The 23,479-nt window shown below is 43.7% G+C and overlaps 1 protein-coding gene across 2 annotated transcripts in view; it reads right to left on the bottom strand.

The window, feature by feature from the left end:
- EPB41L4A (erythrocyte membrane protein band 4.1 like 4A) overlaps nt 1-5,418 on the bottom strand; it is a 119,343-nt gene extending 113,925 nt beyond the window's left edge. For both annotated transcript variants that reach the window (XM_058044287.1, XM_058044288.1), the window contains exon 1: nt 5,240-5,418. In XM_058044287.1, coding sequence (XP_057900270.1) covers nt 5,240-5,338 — 99 coding nt within the window. In that variant the 5' untranslated portion in view covers nt 5,339-5,418. The remainder of the gene's footprint in view (nt 1-5,239) is intronic.
- Between the last annotated feature and the right edge of the window lie 18,061 nt (nt 5,419-23,479).

Genomic DNA, 23,479 nt, shown 5'->3' with positions numbered 1-23,479 from the left:
TCTGATATTTCAGTTTAGTAATTCCTGTAGGTGGTGAAAATACCATAAGTAGAAAACAACTGCAATCTACCTTTAAAAAGATTTTTCAGATTTCTGAAGTAGTGTAACCAGAAAATTTTAGAAAACTGACAAAAAAGATGGTTTCCTTTCCTAGAAAAATTTAGAAGAATAAACCAGCAGAAATCACTTTCATAAAGAATACATTCCACATTAACAGCAAATTTTACCAATTTGATTTTAATGCTAACTCTCAATTAAAATAAAATAAGTTCTTTCTATTCATAGGATTCTATTTCCTGCTATCAAATGCATCCATTAAGTATTTTCACTGGGAAACAAAAATAGATCCCTGTCATTCCCAGGCTGACTCCTTGGTGGACCTCCAGGTAATAGAGCTTGATGTAAAAGTGCACTTGTAAAAGTGTAAAATTTTATATTTTCTGTACGCACTGTATTTTAAAGACATGAAGTCTGGAACTATTTAGCTTCACTGGGGACTGAAAAAAAAAGTCAAAACAAAGGAAAAAGCAAACAAAAAACCCCCAAACTGAACAAAAATGAAAAAAAAAAAACAAACAAAACAAACAAACAAACAAAAACACACACACACAAAAAAAGGAAAAATACCATAATAATCCACAGAAAACTTTCTAAGAAATGATGCGCTCACCTACTTCTGTAGATCATACTGAATCCTTTGGTCAATTTTTCCATAAGTATCTTCACAATATGTATAATATTCTGATGAACCCACTCATGCTTTTTACATGTCCAGTTAGTTAACACAGTTCCTAATATCAGTCACTCTCTATTTCAGGTTTGCTTTTTTGCTTTGTTGTTTTTTTTGGGTTTTGGTTTGTTTTGTTGTTGTTGTTATTGTTATTTTGTTTGGGGGTTTTTTTTGAGGTGAGGGCTAGGGGGTTTTTTTAGCCATCATTTGCTTAATTCTCAGTAAATCATCAAGTAAATGGTATGATGGCCAGACTATCACTGGCCACCAGTGATAAATGGTACCACCTAATAAAATAATATTACAGAACATATACTTCTCCCAGGAATACCTTGTGTATCTTTCCTGTTCATCACTTCTCTTCTAATGAAATACTGCTGATGGCCCATCACACATGTCAGTCTAAACAGAACATAAAAACTGTGCTCAGAGAGGAATTTCAAGGAGCACTTCAAAAGTGCAATGACCAGATGGCTTAAGACTAATTAGAGAGCTTCTTCACTGCAAAAGTAGATAATTTTTTTTTTGAGATCTTTGTTCCAACCAAAGAGATGCAAACATGAGACACAGACGCTTCTTCAGGAGAGAAAAAACAAAACAAATATCTCCCTTAAATACTATTTTCAAGGTGGGGGAAAAAAGGGTTCTTAGATTCCTGTAACACACACTTTTCAAGATGAGCACTCTTTATGAAAGAGCTGATAGCCAATAGGTTTCAAGGCATTATTTTTAAGGGCCCACAGAGATTTTCCTTGATCTCCAGAAACAAATTTGTGCAATAAGGCACACCACTGTTTACAAGGACAATTAGCTCAGTTCTCAACAGAGCCAAAATATGTAATGCCCACAACCCCTCAGTCAGGTAGCATGTCAAAAGACCTCTGACATGTCTCGCAACATCAACAGATGAGCTACGACTGGTGCTGTACCATAAAAATGCCTAAGTTATTGTTTAGTCTGTGTGAAGAGAAGACAAATTAGCAGTCCTGGAAAAGGGATTATTTTCAGCTGGTAGTTCATTCTTACCATATCTTTAGCAAAAACCCATTTCCTAACTGGAAACTTGAACATCCTTTTAAGAGGAAAAGCTGTCCCCATTTGAGGCCATGCATGTTGACTAGAAAGCAGCATGAGATTGTGGCGAATAGCCTCTTCCATCCCAAAATTTCTGGGACTAACAACTGCCATCACTTTTTTATCTCAATGCATGTTAATGTACTATAAGGAAACATAAAAATTAAGATTATGAGACTCCTGATGTCCTTTCCTGATTACCTAACTCTTATCAGCCTCCTGTAAGCCTCAGTGCTGTACACCCAGCTTACACATTTTCATAGAGCAGTGCTCTAACCTTAAACCACAAAGACAGAAAGGAAGAACAGCAACGCAGGACCCCCTCCAGACAGCATGGCCCATGGCAGAATGGTCAGTTCTATCCCCCCAACAGCAAAGGAAAGTTGTTTCCTTGCCTTACAACCTTGAGAAAGCCATTTCACCTCTTTCCATCTCAGCTTCCCCACTTGAGAGCCAGAAGAAAACTAATCTTTTTCTTTCCCTAACAAGCTCTTTGAAGTCCACAGAGAAAAGTATCCCTAAATTACACTCAAAGTCTCAGTCTTGTTACCTCTGCTCATTGTTTCAATATGAAGTACAATTTGAAGCCCACTGTAGAATGAAGAATGTGTCAATGAAATTGTAATTAAAAAATGTCATGTTTTGATAAGTAGAGCTGCTGCCAAGCATAACAAGTCAGAAATAACCACTATACAAAGTAAGCAATGCATCCTCAAAACTCACTGGCCACAAGTATCTACTTCATATCCAATTCCCCGAAGAAACAAACTTGCCTCGGACTCCTACAGGGCACTGCCTTCCACCCTTCAAAACAAGCAGGTTTATACCCACTAATATCAAGCAAGTACATAAATTGCCAAAAGCTGTTGAGCTGTGTTTTTTATTTCTAACAGACATGCATCTGCTTGAGGGAAAATAAAAGAACAAAGTTGGTCCTGTAACAATTCAGGATATGTGAAAGAGGACCAAAAGCTTGTGTCCCATGTATCTCTGAACCAAATTAAAAGTGAAGATGACAAAAGGAAGATCCCATCCAGAATCTGTAGTTCTAAGGAAATGTTTTTTTTTTAATGTTAGTTTAAAATGAAACCTATATGAACTTTTACAAACTATACATATGTGCCAAAGCTGAAATGCCAATTTAAAAAAATTTAAAAAATAAAAATAAAATTCTCTGCATTTACATGAGTGCATTTCAAAAAATTTAAAATAAAATATTTGTATTTCAAGGGTAAAGTACCAAATAACAAAGCGTGCCAGAATATGACAAATTTTATGTTCTGTTTCACTAATAATTGATAACAGAACATCCCTGGAAAGCTGTAGAATAACAACAGCAGCTGAAAATGACAGAAGCCAGGACTGTGTTGAAAAAGCCATTTCTGCCATCCTCCAGCTGTGAAGTGGAGCAGAGCACAAAGGTCCAGCTGAAGGCTCACCCAGCGAAAGGCAAAGCAGTGGCCATCCTTCAGCTGGGCAGGAGCTGCTCCTCACGCACAGCTGCACAAACACTCCTGTGGGTACCGAGGCAAGGGAGGGCTCCATGGTTTAAAACACAGCCTGGGAGAGAGCTCTGCAGCTCCTCACCTTGGGTTTTCAAAGGCTCGTGAAGCTACAGTGCTGGGGTGTGGCTTCGCCGTGTACAAACTATATCTTAAAACAAAGGAAAGAAAAAGAAAACACAGAAGACAGGCTGCTACGAAAAGGGAGATTCTCCCTTCCCTACGGTTTCCCACTGTGCAGTGTGAGTGCCTATGCCAAATTGTTAATGAACTAGTACTTTTCTCGCCAGATCCACACACTGTTCCAACTGATTTAATGACTGCTCTGTGGTTGAGTTTCAGACAGAGAAGGAGCAGGTAGAAGGGATGAAATATTTAGCATTATACCACATTCAGATCACACTAAGAATGGCAGGAAAACACACCCTGATCTTAAACTAGACAGTTCCCAAGACTGCAAGTCACGCATTCTTGGAAAGAAGTTACATCTTCAGACTCTTTCTTTCCCATGGGACATTAATTTTTATTAGACACTGCACAAACCCTTCACTTTCAGGTTTTAGCTTCATTAGACTAACTATCTTTGCAGATTATACTTTTAACAAACTTCTGTGACTGCATGTTTACTGCACAAAAGCGTGCATGATATACACACCCACATCTGCACATTGAAAGGTAAGGCTTTGCAGAAGTGTCTAAACTTAGACTTCAAAGACCCTGCACAGGTACTGAATTCCAGTGTCATTGCAGCGTGATTTGCTTATTCCTCTGTGCTAAGCATGGATTTATGGGCCTATCTGCAGGCAGTTGATTCAGCAAAGCTTGATAATGCTGAATACACGTAGACCTAGTAATACCACTGATTACGGTTGAAAATATATCATTAAATATAAACTCCCTCTCCCCACTAACCTCCTTCAGATTCTCCTTTCTACAGTTGCTTCTCCAAGCTTCCATCATTCAAGCTAAAGCACAAAGGCATACAGAATTTTATTCTTTGGATGTCTTAGGTAAAATCGGACAGCCCTTTCCAACAATAAATTTTAGAAGAACTAATTTCTTTCTTTGAATGTATTTTCTCTTTCTCAAATGTCTTTTTGTTTGGTTGGTTGGTTGGTTTGGTTTTTTGTTCGGTTTTTTTTTTCCTGATCCAACAATCCGACATTGAAACCACGTTCTTACGTTGCTAATAAATTCATGTCCGTGGCTCTTCGAACAAGGACTTCAAGTGTCTGCGACATGCTATCAGTTGTCATCACGCTTAACCAAACAGGACCAAGTTAAGGGCCTTTAGAAAAATCTCAGTTTCCACAAGCTCTGTCAGGGCTCATTAGCGCTTGGCAGATGACTACTTTGAAGAGTTCGTCCACGCCGAGCGTGCTGCAGCGGCGCAGGAGCTGTTCCCAGCGGCCGGGCCACGGGACACCGGGCTGGGGAGGCGGCTGGACCTTCGCTCTGCGCTCGGGAGCTGCTGCGCTCCCGCCCCGCTCCGCTGCCCCCGGCCTTTCCCGGTAGAGCGCGTCCCAGGCGGGCACGGCCCAAGGCAGAGGGAGCGGGGAATGACTCAACACGGGCGCGCAACACACCCTGCACACAGCCGCCTTCTCTTTTCTTGCTCTGGCAGGTACAGAACAATACCTCTGCGCCGAGCGTCCCGAGTGCCCCGGGGTGGTCGGCACCTGCTCGTTTTAAGTCACTATCTCGAGGTGAAGCCTTCCAGAGCACCGTCTGCCCCACCGGCGAGCGACACCCTGATCCATCTGTCCTTTGCGCGACCGTAAGCAAAGTTACGACGTTATTCCTCCCGAAACCCCATTTTTTTCCGCCGCCGCTCCCTTCCTGGCTATCGCAGCGCAGTCGGGAGGCAGCCGCCGCCGGGCAGCCCCGCGGGCTCTCCCGCATCGCGACCCCGCAGCCCTGCCGGCGTGCTTACCTTGATGCCCTGCTGCTGTGTGGTCAGGGTCAGCTTGGACTCGTCCAGGAGCAAAACTTCGCAGTAAAATTCCTCCGGGACCGCGCAGAAACAGCCCATGCCTGCTGCGATGGCCGAAGACGGGGCGGGGAGGCGAGAAGAGCCCCGGGCGGCGGCGGAGAGGGGCTGAGGCGCAGCCGGGTCTGGGCCGCACCCGACTCCGCGCCCCGGCTGCGCGGATGGAGCCCGGCGGCTGCTAGGGCGCAGCGCCCAGCCCCACGGGGCGGCCCGCCGCCATCCTGCCCAACAGCCTGGACGGGGCTGCCGGGCTCTCTCTCCGGGAAAGGGGGGAAAAAAGACCCGGCGGCTTTTTTAGGGAGGATCCCAGGGTACAGCCCCCGCCCGCGCCCGGCTGTCACGGCGGCTCCCCCACCGCTGCCGCCCCGGGGAGGTACCGAGCCGCCCACCCGCCTCGTCCTCCTCCCCGTCCGCGCACGATTCCGCGCCTCCCCTTTGTGTGCAGGAGCGGGGCCGGGGAAGGGCTCTCGGCCGCCGCAGCCGGGGCGTGGGGGTGGTCCCCGCCCGGCCAGCGCGTTCCCTCCGGCCGCGGAGCCTGCGGGCGGAGCGGGGCGGCGGCGGCGGCGGTGGCGGTGGCGGTGCCCGGCCGGCGCTGCGCTGCTCCCCGGCTGCCCGCGGCCGTGCGGGGGGGGCGCCGGCTGCGCTCGCCTCCTCCCCGTCGGGGGCGGAGGGATGGAGAGAAGAGAGACCCGGCGGTCGGGCAGCGCCGGCCGCCTCCTGCCGGCCGCCGGGCAGGATTCCCCCGGGGCGCCTTTGGGGCGGAGAGCGGCGGGCGGCACCTGCCCGGCCCCGGCACCGCGCCGCATCCTGGCACGGCACCCACCGGCGTGCCCGCTCTGGGGCCGGGCGCTCCCTGCCCTCTGCCGTGGGGCGCTGGCGATGTCCCCTGCCCCGGCCCGCGCCCCGCGGTTGTCCCCGTCGCCGCTGGGCACGGCTGCCCGTCCCGGCGGCCGCGGCCCCGCTCGCTCTCCGGGGCAGCACTGACCCCTGCGGGCTGCGCCGGCTCCGCGCCGGAGGGAGTCACATCGGGAACGGGTTTCGTCTCTGCGCTTGACAAAGAAGCGCCTCAGGAGACACTACGAGTGAAGGGTCCAGCAGAGGATGAATTTTTGAAAGTCCCCTAGATCGGAGGTCTATTCTCCATCGAGCTGTTGAATACTGTGCTTGCTACAGGTGCATTTAATTTGCAAAGCAACAGTATTAAAAACAAATAAATAGATACATTTTAAAAAATCAGTTTTAAAAATTGAAACCAAAACCCAACCAACAAAGAAAAGGGGGAACACGAGAGATCCTCCAACTGCCTTTGCAGTTGTTGTCTATAGTTTCTGGAGCACTCAACTTTCTTTGATGCACATATCTCCAGGATTTTTCCCTCTCAGGTAGGAGAGGGATCCTAAAAGTGAAGCCCTGATCCCACAAATGCCTGTGCTTTTATGTAAATCTGTATGCATGAGCCGTCCTATTGAAGAAGTTCACGTGTATAAATTTCAGAATATACAGAAGTGTTTTTCTTCTGGTCAATAACTTGTTTGTGTAGCATAAAAGAGGGGCACAAGGAAATTATGCTTACAAAACCTACTGGGTATGTAGGTAAGTCTGCTTTTAAACACCTGTCCTAAATATAACCCTGCTGCTCCCAAATAATGACACTCTCATTTTCATGTTTGAACTTGGACCTTGGGGTGTTGGGATCGCCATATCCATCCTGTAGCTGCAAAAAACAATAGTCCGTGAGCACTGGGAAGATCAGGACAAAACCCACTATAGAGGTTCATAAAAATAAAGCCTTTTGAAAGGCCTAGAAATACTTAAAAAGACTAGCCAGTTAAAAAATTCGACTTCCTAACCTTTTTTCCTGGGCAATATGTACCCAGGGAGAATGCCATCCAGAAAGCACAGAAAATTTAGGAAATTTACTTATGGTTTTCTAAACACATTTTTCAAACAGTTCTTGAGCCCCTCTGACAGCTGACAATTTTCTAGAGATCAGATGGTCCCTTCCCCCCCCTCTTTAGTCTATTTAGATCCATATATCATGCACATTGTGATATAAATTACCCTCTAAGTCAGTTAAAGTCATTATATATGTGTAAATCACTGGTTAATCAAGTGGGAGGGTTCAGTGAACTCAAAACTGCTTCAAAATCTTTATTGATAATTTTAAGTGTTCATACAATCACAATTCCAAATCTGAGCAGTTTTATCAATACTACTCTGGGTCATATGTTGCTTATAAGCTGTCCAAGTGAACTATTTAATGTCTTCTCTTTTTGAAGATCCATTTTGTGCGCCTGCACGTTAGCTGCTCGGTCCATGGGGAAAATACATAATACACAGTGACGTTGAGCTGATGCCTATGTTTAGGGCACAGAGAAGTTAACTCATGAATTTGTCTCCTAGCCAGCTATTGCCGACACCTAAGCACTTGATAAAGAAGCAGTACCAGAACCTGCTACTTGAGGTGAAAGCCTGGGAGGAGATCCTGAAATTCAGAAGAGACAAAATCAACCAGGGGAGCAGAGGAAGAGAGGATGGAATAGATGGGATCTAGACTATGAACCAGTATGAGCCCTGAGAAGCTCAGGAAATCAGAACAACCAGCAGGCAAAAACATAGTGCCTAGCTTTTCCTTGGAGCACCATGTTACAGAAGACCAGCCCTGCCTCAGTATTTCAAGTATCAGGACCACCTCACAACTCATGAAGATCCTGAGATAGTCATCTGTTTTCCAAATCCATTAGGAAACTGAGCTCCCTTTTACTTCTCTCTACAATAAAAAACACCGGTCAAGCACTGCAGAGGGAAACTTGTTGATGTAAGCTCTCATCACACAAACACTTATGGACATGTTTAACTCAGGCATGTAAGTACAGGACCAGAGCATAAAGGCATTTTTGTCTATTGCCTGTTTGATGAAGTAGCCAGCAGAACTCACTGCAGCCTCTGTGATCCAGTACACCCTCATTAAAATGTTCTGTTTTAGCTGTAATGCGGTATTTTCAATGAGGTCATATAAGCAAGGCACCACAATGGCACCACAAGGACATGAAGTGACCTATATGCATATTCTAACATACAGCAATTTGACTGCCCAAAGGACACAGGGTGGCATATCTGCTTTCTCCCTCATTTTTACACAGTTTTGCTCACAAACACTTGCTGTCAGGAAGTTCATAATGCAGTAGGAGTTATGACGACTTGTTTTAGCTGTTATCAGTATCACTTACCTTTCACTATTACCCATTGATATGTAGGGATGCAATTGCTGCATCTTATCCATGTGGGCTTCCAGCAACTGAGTGAAAAGTTTGAGAGGCACAGAGCAAGATCTTCATTCTTCCTTATATGTAAAAACAAGTCTCCTGGACTCAGTTCCATGCTCAAACAATGAGAGAGGCAAAGCACTGAGGTCTAATGCAAGAAAATTAAAATGAAAACAGAGAAACAGCACATAACTCTCTGGGCTACATGTACAATCCTGAATGTATCTTCCATTAAAGGAAAAAGTCTTACTGAGACAACTGTTCAACAGTTATTGTCCAGCAGAATCTCTGGTCTTTACAGGGAAAAAAAGGTACAACTGCCCCAGCAGCACTGCATTGCTCTGGTTTGGCACTGCCCACCTGCCCAGACACACCTGTCCTCAGCCCTGCCACAGGGGTTCTCCAGAGCTTCAACATGCTGTTAAGAACTCCACTTATTTGTGATTCTTGGATCCAAAAAAAGGAGCAAAGCAGGCAGTGGAAAAAGAATACTTTCCACATAGCATTTTACAGTATTCAGAGGAAAAAAGTTTGTTGCAATGGTGCATGAATTGGCATTTCTCATTTCACTAACAAAAGGCTTTACTTAAAATGCATTCAAGGATGCTGCCAACTACTGATTTATCTGGATTCTGTCTTACTACTACACATTAGACAAGTATGCACCCACTGCACCATTAGAATCTATGATCAAAACTACTGTGAAAATAAATTTATTCAGATATTCATCAGTTTTATACTTCCTGCAAAAATGTTGACATTATGCTCTACACAATACAAGTCCTTAAAGCAAGAAATGCCAGTTAAGACTACTTAATTACAAAACATGTTACAGAAAGGCCAAAGTTCAGATACACAGTGCAAGGATAACATAAAAAAACCCACACAGGCAAATAAAACAAAACATTTTTTAAAATCTTAGGAGGCTACAAAGTAAACTTAAACAGATTACATTTATTAGTCATTATATAGCAATAAATGCCTTGAGATCCTCTGAACTGACATGGGACTGAGTGACAATAAATTCCTGATTTTCTTCACACATTTAACAAGACCCCAGAAGATTGCAACACTGCAAACACACACTTAACAATCAAGGAAATAATAAGCATCTCTCACTTGCTGATTTTTTAATAGGAACACATGCATTAACTATACCTCCTCCACTCAAGAAAAATTTAAAATAAAGCTTTCAGGATATTTATTGTAAACCATAGAGCTAAAATTAGAAACTGAAAGAACTGTACAATTTTATCAAGGCAAGGGAAAAAAAAATCTAGTTTTAGCTACTATTTATTGAACCTAATTTTGCGTGTGATGTGGTTTTACAAAGTTTCTGCCAAGACTTTGACAAGTTACCCCTGTGCAAAGAAGAACCAGATGATCCTGTTTTATTTTGCTTATGCTTAGCTTCCTTGGCAGAACTTAATAAGTTTTAATAGTAAAGGTAATTAGGTGGCAAGATGTAACAATCTAACTCACCAAGAGGAAACAAAACCAAGAATTCTCTACATGACTTCAAGTCATGCTCTCACAATTTAAACCAGTACCTTGTAGCCCCAGTCTGCAGAGAAAAACAGAGGCTGTGAAGGACTGTGGATATTTGGGAGGTAATCTTCTTGCAAAGAGTTTTTCAAAGAATACTACCTAGTAGATAAACTGTTGCTTTTCTTAATAAAGCACAACAGACTAGATCCATGCTTAAGCACAAAAAGGAGAATATTGTCTCCACACTACTGTACCTTTTCCTATCCCATTAGAATAGCTCCAGACATGCATCTTTGGGGTAAGACAATGGTAAGCCAAAAGCTACATCTCAAGGATCTGGTGCTAAGCCTGTTCCAAGGCATCTGATATACTCTGACATTCTTGTAAAAAGCAGCTGCTTTGAATACACTTAGTGAAGCATTTCTTATTCCAAGGACAGGCTGGCTATGCTGGCTGGCAAATAACAGGAGACTCAGGTAACCTGTCTTTTGTGCCCCACATTGTGCAAGCACAACAGAAACAATGTTTATTTGTAACCATCGCCTCTTCTTTTCCTCTCTGTCACTTTCTGGATGCAAGTTTTGGAGATCATGTTCCACTGAAATTAATTATACAGAGGTCTACAAATGTCACAGCAATAAACCCAAGGACACAATAAACCTAAGCAATGGTCTAGGCAAGGCAAAGACAGTCTAAGAGGACTATAAGCCAGGTCAGGGAGGCAATTAGTCAAGAGTGACATAGATGTCCATTAAGACAAGCATTTTCCACACATAAAAGAAAATATTTATGTATACAAGCCATCAGTAGGATGCTCTGATGGAGAAAACAGCTGACTACTTTTATGTTTAATAAACTCACTACTGTGAACTTGAAACTTTAAAAATTCAGGTCCAATTTTTTTTTACAGGCATTACATCTACATTTATTCTCTCTTCTGTTGTTTGGTTATTACAGCCACATTGTCAATTGAGAATCTCAATGCTACTCCTAAACTCAGTTTCTAATTTAAACCTGTCATTCTCAAGTTGCTAATATCAATTTCTACTATTGTGAGATGCATACTAAAATAATATCAGCTGTAGTATGCAGCAACACTTCAAGTTTTGGACAACTTGAAAATCTAGAGATTTTCTAATACAATTTCTGTGAAGAATTGCCCTTTCTGGATAAGCAGTGCTCTTTAGCTGAACCTTGAAAGCAGAAAATGCAGTTATTGTCTGGACAACATCAGCTATTGTGAACTATGATGAGATGGAGTGGTGATGGGATGCTGGAGGAAATTGGAAGAAATAAATCTTTTTTTCAGTGACTACACTTATCTATGTTGATTTCAAAAGCAAAGAGATTTAAATAGCTCCCATAACTGATTAAGGAAATAACCAGGTTGTCATATATCTTGTTGACTCAGATAATTAATATGAGAAGATACAGACTAAAGCATGCCACATGTAGCCTGCTGTGTCTTCCTTTCAAATTTCCTTTTGGTAGCAGACAGATGAGAAGGATTCCCTCAAGCTCCTACATCAGCCTCTGATTCTGAGTAATGCTCAGCCTGCAGAGGGATTGCTCCAGCTCAAAGTCAGTCAGGGCCACTAAATTGTCTAATTGATTTCATGTTTATCACATTCCCTTCAATATGGGGGATGTTTCTTGCTGCAGAAGACAGAAACTCACTCTGATATAGCATATTTTCTGGAATTATTAAGTCAGGCTAAACAGTACAATCTGGAAACTTTTCCACTTTTCTGGGAGTTTCTAAGCATGGTTACACCTGACTGACATATTTCTGTGTGTATCCTTTTTTAACATTTGATTTTCTCCTTAGGACATATGGAAAAAAATGTAAATGGGACCTCCATGGGACAGCAAGTCCTTTAATAAAGCAAGGAAATTACAGAACTCATCTTGCATTCAGAATAAAAATTATCAGCACCCAGTGTTTTTCAAAGAAATGGATGAGGTGAATAAGAGGTTCAGAGCATTTTTAAAGCCCTGGTCCTGCTGCCTTTCATATTCATAGTGTGTATCTGACACAGGCTTTAACAGTACAACTATACCTTCTGCTCCTCACCAGTCTGTATAACAGTCTAATTTACTGCCACCCCACTTCTAAGTTCAAATTACTTGGCCATGCTAGCATTCAGCTGGCTGAAACAAAAAAAGGAAAAACTCATTTTCCAGCATAGGGGAGGAGAAGGGAGTACACAAGAAAAGTGCAGGAGAAAGAGGAGGAGGAGGAGAAAGAACATCTGTTTGTTGCTGGGATGAAAGGAACTGAAAAGTAAGTACACCACACAGAGGTGAAAGCTAGGAAAATAAAAGCAACTATGAGAGGTACATCAGAGAAGACAGAAATAAAAAGAAAAGTGGAGGAAAAGAGCATATTGAAAAAGAGAAAGAGGATGAAAGTATTATAAAAATGCTCTAAGCAGGAATTGCTTCTGTAGGAGCTGGGCCTGCCAAGCAGGGACAGAAAGAGAGTATCAGATGAGGTCATGCAAATGTAAACAGCTTTGATGGAATTGAAGTGCAAATGCTGCTTGCACAGGTCTTATCCTCTCCAATGTAACATTTTGCCTTGAAGGCAACAAGAATGTGGTCTAAGCACCATGGGTGTTCCTCCCCTTCATCTGCTTCCACAGACCTCTAGTGCTCCTCAAAAACCCAAGCTGCATTCCTGGCCTGGCTTCCTACTTTGGTGCACAGTAAAACACAATTTTTAAAGGTGTGCTTCTGGTGCTTCCAGCAGGGAACTGGTAACCTGTCTCGCTGTAACTCCTCCTAAGCACATGGGTTATTAAACAGCAAGGTATGCTCCAGGTTGTTCATATAATGTGGTTTTGGGGTTTTTCAATGTTCGGAGGTTCTTTTCCCCTGCACCTGAACATAAAAAATGAAGCAATTGCTCATGAAGCCAAGTACATTTCTATACCTTGAAAATAAAAATGGGATTTTGTCAGCCTTGGAGAGTTATGTGTCCCACATGAGATGTTCAGAGATGATCGTGAATAAATCAAAGTGTAGACCCTTTTTAGCATGCTAAATATTATGTAAAAATTGATTACACTATGGACATTAATTTATTTTTTATGACATGAAAGTAGGAATGCTACAGCTTACACAGCATGTAAAATGCAATATTATTCTAATAGATGCATATTCTCAAACCCACCACATTACAGAAGAGCACAGATTGCCAGGGACTGATACAGCAGTGCTCCAAGGATATAAGGGCTCTGTATACAGCATCTGTGAAGAGCAGACTAATGAGATTAAGTCATTCTGTCTCTATTAATATATCTACAGAAATGCTTTTTCTTTACAAACTGATAGTGTTCCATATTCATAGTACCAAGTTCACCGATAATTTCCATTGCTGCTAGCACTGAATGATCACGATTAATTTTTAATTTGCTTGTACATGTATTTATATCAAGTTCATGCTGTTTTGATAGGGTCTGCATTCCTAGGATCTTAATTCATTGCCAGATCAGCATACCTGAAATACCATTTTGAATGGTGGTGTATTTATACTTTGACATCTATTAACCCAACTGATGCTTGTAACCAAGTTCTGCACCGTTCCTTGCATATTTATAAATGGGTGTTTGTACAGACTATAATGCTACCAATTTTTTTTACTAGTTACAAATAAATGCTGTATTTCTGTTTGCTGATGTCTGTACCATCAAAAAAAAAGTCATTTATTTATACTTCTCTCTCAATAGAGGTATGAAGAAAACCAAGAAGGCAATATTGATGGTTATAGTAATCATTACTAGTGATCCAAGTTCTTTTGTAAAAGATATAAGGACTGGCAGAAGAGGCAGACAGCTGACTGAAACAATATTGACCTTTTCAGAAAAACACTTGGGTCTTCTAAATTGATTGTTTCATCTATTACTTTGAAGCTTTCAAAGAAAACCTACTCAGCTTAGAATAAGCATAACATTTCAGGACAAGGATTCCATTTTGGGAAATATTATAAAAAAATCACCCACTTCTTGTTCCTTCCTGTGTGATCCTTCTGCACTTGGAGAAACCAAGTTTAGAATGCTGTTGAGCAGAACTTGTACCAGGTACAAGTGTCCAGGTCTTGGCAGGATATGCTGCAGGAATGGCCACTGGAAAGGGAGGATGGGTCAGCCCCACACATGGACCCACAGCAGACCTACTGTGGGCCACAGCCATTTCCTCAGCCAAGATGGTGGTGGCTATGTAATAACACATTTAACAACATGGGAAAACGCTGCACAATAACTGTGAGGGAAGACTGAAAAAAATCTGACAAACAGCTCTGCAGCCCTCAAGGTCAGTGCAGAAGGAGAGCAGGAGGTGCTCCAGTGCCAGAGCTGAGACTCCCCTGCTCACCTTGGAGGAGACCATGGTGGGGCAGCTGTGCCTCTGCAGCCCACAGAGGGCACAGGGGACAGAGATCAGCGCACACAGATATGCAGAAGGTCCCAAGAGGGAAATTGCAGCTCATGGAGAGCCCACTCCAGAGGGGCTGTTGCCAGTGGAGGGCAGCCCACACTGGAGCGGGTTTGGTGGCAGGACTGTGACCTGTGGGGGACCCGCACTGTAACAAGCTGTTCCTGAAGGACTGACCCGGTGGAAAGGGATCAGCTGGAGCAGTAGTGAAGATCTGCATCCTGTGGCAAGGACCCACACTGGAGCAGCTCATGGAGGTCTGTATCCCACAGGAGGGACATGCTGCAGCAGCAGCAAAGTGAGGAGGAAGGAGAAGCATGAAAGAACTGCTATGGACTGACCCCAGCCCCTATTTCTCATGCCCCTTGCTGGAGGCAGAAGGAAGTAGAATAGTTGACACTCAAGGAGAGCAGTTGAGCCTGGGAAGAAGTTGGGGAGGGCTTTCAGGTTTTGTCTTTGCTTCTCATCATGCTACTCTATTTTTAATTGGCAAATAATTAAATCAATATGCTCCAAGTCAAGTCTGTTTTGCCCATGACACTAATTAGTAAAAGACGCCCCTATTCTTACCTTGACCTATTAGATTTCCATTATATTTTCTGCCCTTATCCAATTGAGAAGCACGAATGAAAAAGAATGGATGGACACCTGGCACTCAGTTGAGGTTGACTCACCAGAGAACTGATGATAATTCACCTGATATCAACAAATATCTTAGGATGATGGTAGCAAAAGATAAGTTTTGAAAGGATTTCAAGATGTTTCTAGGTCAAACTCCAGCTTAATCAGCTGTGAGGCTAGACAAAGTTTCCTCAGGACATCATTCAGCCCTGCTTTTAAAACCGTAGATGTTGGAGACTACATAGCTTTATAGTCTCACACAGGTAAATGAAAGCCATAAGGGCAGAATATTGTTTGCATCTATATAAATATGCACAAGACAGCCAACAAATCAGACACTACGTTAGTCTGAATGAGGTTTTGAACATAGCAAGGTTCTCCAGCCACAGAGCATTCTTTAACACATAACTTCATTATCCGCTTTAACACAGGGTATTCCTGATGCCCTTTACACCAGACTTATACAAGATTAATAGTTTTGACTGTAATCACAGAGGAAACTCATTAACACTTTGACGTTTATTTTGGCTTATACATGACCTTTAAGTTCACAGAGAAAATCTGAGCAACTTAACAGTGGCTGGGTTCTGAGATCATACCTACAGAACAAGACAATATCTCCATTTGTGGAATCATCCTGTATATTTCTTCATAGGCAGAGACATACCTGGTTAAAGAATACTGAAAGCTATTCAGTTATAATGAAATTACTAACCTTGTCAAGAACTTGATTGCTGCTTGTTGGGATGTCCAGCTTTTTGGGGACAACACTTAGAAAAGTTCCCCCATGTTAGCTATTTCCAGGATGTCCCTCTTAGTTTAATTTGCTCAGAACAGCTTGCTTTAATGAAGAATCATTTTGGTCTTGCTCTTCATCAAAAGGGACTGCATTGGCATTCCTCTCTAGAGGAGACATAGCCAGAAGACACAATCCCTGAAGGCAGCCAGAATCCACACTGTGAAGGCGGACTGTAAATAAAGCAATAGCCATTCAAACATAGGCATACTGAAATTCGGGCTTAAATTGGTGGCCAGAGAAGATAGGCGATTCTATGGGGAATAATCACGTTTCTTGACAATAACTGGAGTGAATACAGGAGCTACATGGGTCATCCCTAGGAAGTCTGGTAGCATTGAACGGGAAGAGAGATTGCTAAAAGTCACTGACAATTTAAGAAATACCTTCAGTTGCACAGTGAGTAAGGTCAGAGCTCTTCACTGATTCTGAAAAAACTGGTTGTTAAAAGATAACAATGTGTGATCTGTAGTTATACTGAGGAAAAAAAATGTTATTTTTAGAAGTATGGTTTAAGATATGAAGTAATTGAATCATCTCTTAATAAACTTTTATTTCAGTTCACCATCTATTAGGAGTATTTATATATGAAATAGGTTAAAGTGACTATATGTAAACTGAAAATAGTGATCCTTATCTTCATTTCAGATATGCCTCTGTTTATTCACCAACTGCTCGCAATTTGAATAAAATATTGTATTTAAAAATGCAGAATTTAAATCCTATATTTTCTAAGTAACATGTGCAGTTTGAAATTTATCTAAAGTGACCAGACCATATGGTGTGAAGATTTTGTAAATCAAATTCTTAAATATTGCCCATTTCAGTAGCTGAAGGCATTCTAAAGGCTCCTGGAATTACTCCACTATTTCAACTGATTTGGGACTGCCCATTAGAAAGTTTAATTTAACCAAAAGTATCTGGCTTTCAGTAATCAGAAAGTTAATGTTGCATTGACTGAAGAGTTGAGACATGATTCTCTGTTTCTTTTTTATAGTTTTAATTTCTTTCTTGGGTATACTTTCTAGATATTACCAGTGATTTACTAGTATTTACACTCGATGATGTCAATGTATTTTTTTTTTAGTATGCTAGATAAAATCTGAAAATATTTATCTTGTTGCTTTTTCTGAGTTGTACAATATTCTTTTTGTTGCTTTTTCTGAGTTGTACAATATTCTTCTATTTTTCAGGTTCCCTTACATTATTATTTTTCTTTGTTTGCTTTGGATATTCTTATTCCACAAAGTATTAAAATTTTACTGCTTTTAAACCCATCTCTTTTGATCTTTTTCAGAGGCTATCCTTCTCTCTGTTGTGACATGTTAAGGGAAAGATTTTTCCATATATTTTCTTAGTGCAATCAATCCACATTCTTTATGACCATCATTTCCATTTACTTGTAGGTATGTAATGTTTTTTAATCTGCTGCTAATATAGTGTGCTAAGAGTAGTTGGTGTCCTAAACACTATTCTGTCTTTTAACATCTGTTTCCTTCACTTGCACTGTTGAATAATTCACTAACAACTTAATCAGCTGTTTGACTGAAAAGTGTGAAGTCCCCTTAACATTGATAAATTGGATGCCCTGTTGTTTTTTTTGTCTGGAATTAAAATTAATTTTTTAATATAGTATGCACTACAGAATGTTGCTACTTCAAACTTTTGTGAATTTTAAAATAAAATAAGTGAAGTCTTAACTTTTTATTTTGTTTTTAGATACAAAAATTACCATTACATAATACCTAAAGATAGAACTACAAACACATAAAGTTAAATGCCTCTTCTACAAGTCATATTTTTCATGTAAATTTGAAGATTTCATCACAAGGCAAAAAAAAGTACAAGAGATTTCCAAATGTTTTATCTACTCTTGCTATACCAATAAATGGCTATACATCCTCTGTTCTATCCTTATAGCATCTTGTTTTCCATAGTTACTGAGATGTCATATTAATTTCAGTCTTTGACATTTGCTTAAAAATATATTTAAAAGATTGTATTTTAATAGGATTTATTTAGACCCAAAATTGCATAAATGAATTGAGAAAAAAAAATTAGGAATACATGACAGTATTTAAAGTAAAGTAAATGAACACTTCTTATTACAAAAGCATGAACACATACATAGTTTTAAAATTATGCAGGACAGAAAAACAACTCATCATTCAAGTAAACTTGAGTTCCTTTAATTACTTTAATACCTATTTTTCAAATCTGTATAAATCACAGTCTTTTTTAAATTTACATAGCTGTTCCACTCCCTCTCTGCTGTAAATACATATATATAACCATATGTACTAATTTCTATTTCTGTTGATGTGTTTCACAGAGATTTTTTAAAAATATTTATATCTACTCCAAACCTTTTCTTCAGCTGTACTGTTGCTTCTCCTGCTTCTCCTCCCAAAACATGGGAAACATAGGTTTGCTCATTGACCTTGGTATTAAATCCATATTGCCATAACTTATTATCCACGGGCTGTATTTATCTAACGGGAATGAAAATTGTTGCTTCAATTGCATTGTCTCTTATTGTTTATACCAACATTTCACATAGTTCTCCTTTTCTCAGTGATGTCAAACAAAACAGTGCAAAAAGCAACTGGTACTTTTTAGGGTCTCATGGTTTACAGCATACCAGCTTCTGCCCTGAGAGGTTCAAAAACTGAAGAGACAATGAAGTAATAAAAGAGGATAAGAAACACCAACGTGTTCCAAAAGCTTGTGCAAGCTATGCGCTTTTCTGTTGCCTCTATGCTTCATTATTTTTTTCAAACACTGTCAATTTATATGTCCTGAGATTTTTTATAAGCTCTTCCTTCCCCTCCTCTCTCAAATGTAACCACAGATATTCCGAAAGGGGTTCTGTTCTCTGCCTTCTACAATGTATAGTGTGAAGTTTAAACTGAACAAGTATTATCTATCTCCAAGTGGCGCTCTCGGCTGTGAAGAAGATGCCTTCAGTTGTGAGCCTTGCTGTGCAGGACAGCCAGCAGTTCCTGCAGGACAGGCAGGAAGGCAAGGACATGTGTGAGAAACTGCCTGGTGCAAGAGCAGGGGCCAGGACCAGAGCTCTGCTCTTCCCCAGCCTGGGCTCTCTCTGCCAAGGGCTGGCAGCAGAAGGCTGAGCCATGGTTGAAGAGCCCAGAGGTCCTTGGCTGGGGGACATGCGTGGGGACCCTGACTGGGCAGCAGCTGGACACAGAGATGGGCAGCCCCTGTGCAGGCTGCCTTACCTGCATGGGGTGGGACGGCGTGCCATGGTCCGTGCAGACGGCTGGCAGGGGCTGCCCGAAGAGCATCCTGCTGCAGCCAGAGCCCTCCTGGCCTGGGGCCTGGGCAGCCCCAGCTGGAGCCTGCCACAGAGCAAAGGGCCAGGGCAGCCACCTCCTCCTCATCTTGCTGCTGCTGCCACTGGTCATCTCGCTGCAAAGGAAAAGAGAAACCAAAGCCTGTCAGTGGAGACCACCAGGCCGGTGCTGTCGCAGCCTGCCCTGCCCAGCCTTCAGTGACCTGCAGAACCATGTGGCACCCCAGGCAGCCAGCCATCAGCTGCAGGTGTGGCTGTGGCGTGGGGCCTCCTGAGAGCTGGCGTGGTGCTGGGACAAGCCGCCCCAGCCCCGGCCCTTCCTTTTTCCAAGCTGTGGGCAGCAGCACACGACCTCCCTCAGGGTGCCACACCTGCACGGCCACACTTGGGGCACAAGAGAGGGCAGCTGGGCCAGAGCAGGAGGTTGCCTTTCCTTCCCAAACTCATCTGCAAAGTGAGTGGCCAGGTTGTCCTCCCTCGTCGGACAGGGCCGTGGCAGGCCCTTGCTTGGGGTGAGCCTCCAAGAAGCCAGCTGCGCTCACAGAGCAGCCCCACAGCACAAAGGGCCAACAGTCAGCTGCCACTCAGCCCCAGCAGCCTGAGCGTGGCACACAGCTGGCAGCCTCTGGCCCGCTGGCCTCTCTGCCCCAAGCAACATTGCTCCTGCCAGTGGCAGCAGCAAAGACATGCTGGCGCTGCTGCTGGCTCTTCAAAGCCTCTGCTTGCCCAGTGGCAGCAGGGCCCCTTGCTTCCCTGCACACAAGGTGGGTGCACTAGGCAAGGATCCCTGGCAGCCTAGGACAGTGTGCCAAGAAGTGCTCAGGCACAGAGCCTGCAGCACAGAAACATTTGCTGTAGGGTGGCTGTTCAACTGCCCAGCCAGGGCTTTGATGCTTGGCAGGTGGCTCACTCGTGTTCCCTGGGTCCTGGGCAGTGGCAAAAGGGATGGGCAGAGAGTTGGATAAGCCCCAAGCCACTTGCGGTGCCTCATCAGGCAGCTGTGCCTGACAGCTGCCCGCAGCCACAGCTCTCCCCAGCTGAGGAGCTGTGTTCCCCAGTGCAGCTGTCGTGGGAGCATCCCCCTGTGGCAGCAGCAGCAGCTTGCCCTTGTAGCTGTGCCCACCCACTGCTCTTTCAGTGCCTGGGAGCTGCAGGGGAGAGGGAGAGGGAGAGGGAGAGGGAGAGGGAGAGGGAGAGGGAGAGGGAGAGGGAGAGGGAGAGGGAGAGGGAGAGGGAGAGGGAGAGGGAGAGGGAGAGGGAGAGGGAGAGGAGAACCAGCAGCAGGCCCCACTGCCCCCAGCCCCTGGGGAGCAGAGAGGCACAGCCCTGCCTAGGGACCTGAAGCCCTGTGGTGGGGGCAGGACAGGGATGCTGCCCAAGCACTGACTCCCTATCAGCTGTCAGAGCAGTGGCTTTTGCCCTTGCCTTCTGGCAAGCCAATGCTGGCCAGGCCGCACAGGCCACTCTCTGCTCCTGCTCTGCACAGAGGCCAGAGGCAAGGCTGCCCAAGGTCTCCTGCTTCCATGGCTGGCAAGATCTCCTGCCCTGCCATGGCATGTGGCACCATGACTCACCCAAAAGTGGCAAAGCAGGAGCCTCTGGGCCAGATGAGGATGATGGAGGTGGCATCCTCATCACTGCCTTCCTGCTGCTGCTCTTGTTGTGTCTGCAGTGCCTCCTCCTTCCCACGTCCAGGGCCAGGCAGTGCCCCAGCTGCAGAGAGCAGAGGCAGGCAGAGAGGGGCAGGTGGCCTCGCTGGCATCCTTGCACAGAGCCTTCCTTGGTGTATCCCCCTTCCACAGTAGCACAGATGAGTTCAGGATGGGCAATCCCAAAAGAAGGGAGATGCTCTCTAGCCTTAGGGCTTTCTTTCCTTTGCCCACTTTCCCAATGGCAAATGGAGCTTTCCTCAGCAGGCCCTTGCAGCGCCTTCTCCCCAAATGTGTGGCTCTGCCGCCTGCCCAGACCCTTTTACGGTTTCTTGGCTTGTCTTTGCACAACTAGGGGATCAGCTGGGCAGGCCTGCCTGTTTTCCCCCAGCCCCCAGCAGCCCTCTTTGCCAAAACCCTCCTGGATCCTAAGGCACGCATCTGCTAATTGCTCCCAATGACACCAACCAAGACTCATTTCAGTTCCAGTTTCACTGACTGCACCTTGCTCCAGCAGCACTGTTCAGGTAGAAGTGCACCAAAGGCAACTTAAGTTGAAAAAGGAAATGTACTACAGCTTGTTGTACCTGTGCTTCTTACATGCCATTACAAGTTCTGTTACAAGCTTACTGCACATAATTACATCTCTGCTGATTCCATGGCAAGCAACAGATATCACTACCAGTTCACACCATCTGTCCTGGTTTAGAGAAAATTTGGGAGAGAATCCCCAAGGGGGCTCCCGTAGGAAAGCAAATTCAATCAGCCCCTCCCCCCACCTGGTCCAAGAGAAAATACCTCCTTGGAGAAAAGTGGGAAAAAAGTGTTTATTAAACAATAAAACCTAAACAAAATTAACCAATAAAACCCCTTGCCACTCCAGAAGAGATAACAAACTGAGAAAACCCCGTCCCCAGTTGCAGCTCAGCTCACTCAGTCTCTGATCAGTCCCTCCGGTGCTGGAATTGTCACAGGGCAGGCCCGGCCTGGTGGGCCACAGCTGCAGCTGCTGGTGCGCCCCTGGGTGTTCAGTCCAGAGCAGGTTTCAAGAGGTCCAAAGAAAACGGAAAAAACCACAGTCCAGGGAACTTCTTTGCCTCAGCTAGCCAAACTAACTAAAGACAAAAAATAGCTCTGTCCCGCTGTCTGTCCATCCACAGACAACACAGTCCAGGAGCAGGAATGTGTAGGAGTGAGAGCAGTGTCTGGGAAAAAAAAACAACCGTGTACTTCTTCTCTCCCCCCTTCACTCTCTGCAACAAGTCTTAAATGTGCAAAACTTATTATTCAGCATAACAAAACGAGACGATTGGGGATAAAAGCATCATATAGTCAACCTAGGACACCATCTCATCACTGACAGGTTACAAAGTGGTGCCTGTACAGATCCACGTACAGAGAGAGAGTGAAAAACATCCTCAGCCCTCTCTAAATACCCACAGAGCGAGAAGTAAACTGCCCAATGCAATGCAGGTTTACGTAGGAATTGATGCAGAGAGAAACATAAGGATCTGCATTGTGAAAATATATTGACTTCTGTGTACAAACGGCCCTACACAACATGAACCTGTGCAGAGCTATACAATGACCCAGCTACATCTCCATGTCCCTGTAACTAAAGACACAGAACTGTGTATAGCTCTACCATTCCATGCATACTGAAGTAGAACTAGAGACAGACAGGGACATAACTGTGGCATTCACATTCTCTGAACATGATGCCTTCACCTGATACCTTCACCCAGGGTGTCACAGACATTTTTTCATAAAAATCCTTTCTTTTAGGATTTGTCCTTTCTGGGAACCTGGGGCCCAAGAAGAAGAATGTAAACAATTGTTATCAGCTGCTGTGGAATGTAGCAGGTGCACCTGTGATTGGCTCATGTTCCATGTTTACAATTGGGGGCCAATTACAGGACCAAGCGCAGGGACAGATTCCCTGGACACAGAACTTTGTTATTCATTTTTTCTATTCTATTCTTAGCTTAGCAGCTTCTGCAACTCTCTCTCTCTATTCCTATTAGTATAGTCATAATGTATTATATATCATATATTAATAAATCCAGCCTTCTAATCATGAAACAAGATTCTTGTCCATCTCTCTCACCCTGAGGAATCCTCACAAGTCACTGTAATATCTGGTGACTACTCGTGTCAGAGCAAAAATTAATTTGATAAGACCAGAGGAGCAAATTGCTGCACTGGGTAAAATCCTATATGTGTAGCATTTGATGGTTGCTTTAGAAGTGACCACAGAAGCGGATTCAAGCCAGGAGCTGAAGAACTGAAGATCCTGATTTGGACAGAGTTCACAGCCAAGGTTGACCACAAAGAGAACCTGAAAAACCTCCAGGAGATGTTCGGAAAGAGCAGCAGAACCATGGAGCAGGCCAGAGCATGCTGGACTCTTTCAAAAGGTACTGTTGGCTTTTCCCTTCCTGATGAACCAGGCCTGAGAAGTTTGTGGCTGTTCATATGGGGGACACATGCCTTGGAGGAAGAGGTTCAGTTATCTCCTTCAGAGAAGAAACTTATTGCCCTCTGGCAAAGAAGGGGTGAAGAAGACAGATTTTTTTGTCAAAAACAGATCTCTATGAGTTCTTTCGATGGGCAAAG

This window comes from Melospiza georgiana, chromosome Z, assembly GCF_028018845.1.
Source record: "Melospiza georgiana isolate bMelGeo1 chromosome Z, bMelGeo1.pri, whole genome shotgun sequence".
Classification (NCBI taxonomy): domain Eukaryota; kingdom Metazoa; phylum Chordata; class Aves; order Passeriformes; family Passerellidae; genus Melospiza; species Melospiza georgiana.
This window is presented reverse-complemented; position numbering and strand designations above follow the sequence as displayed.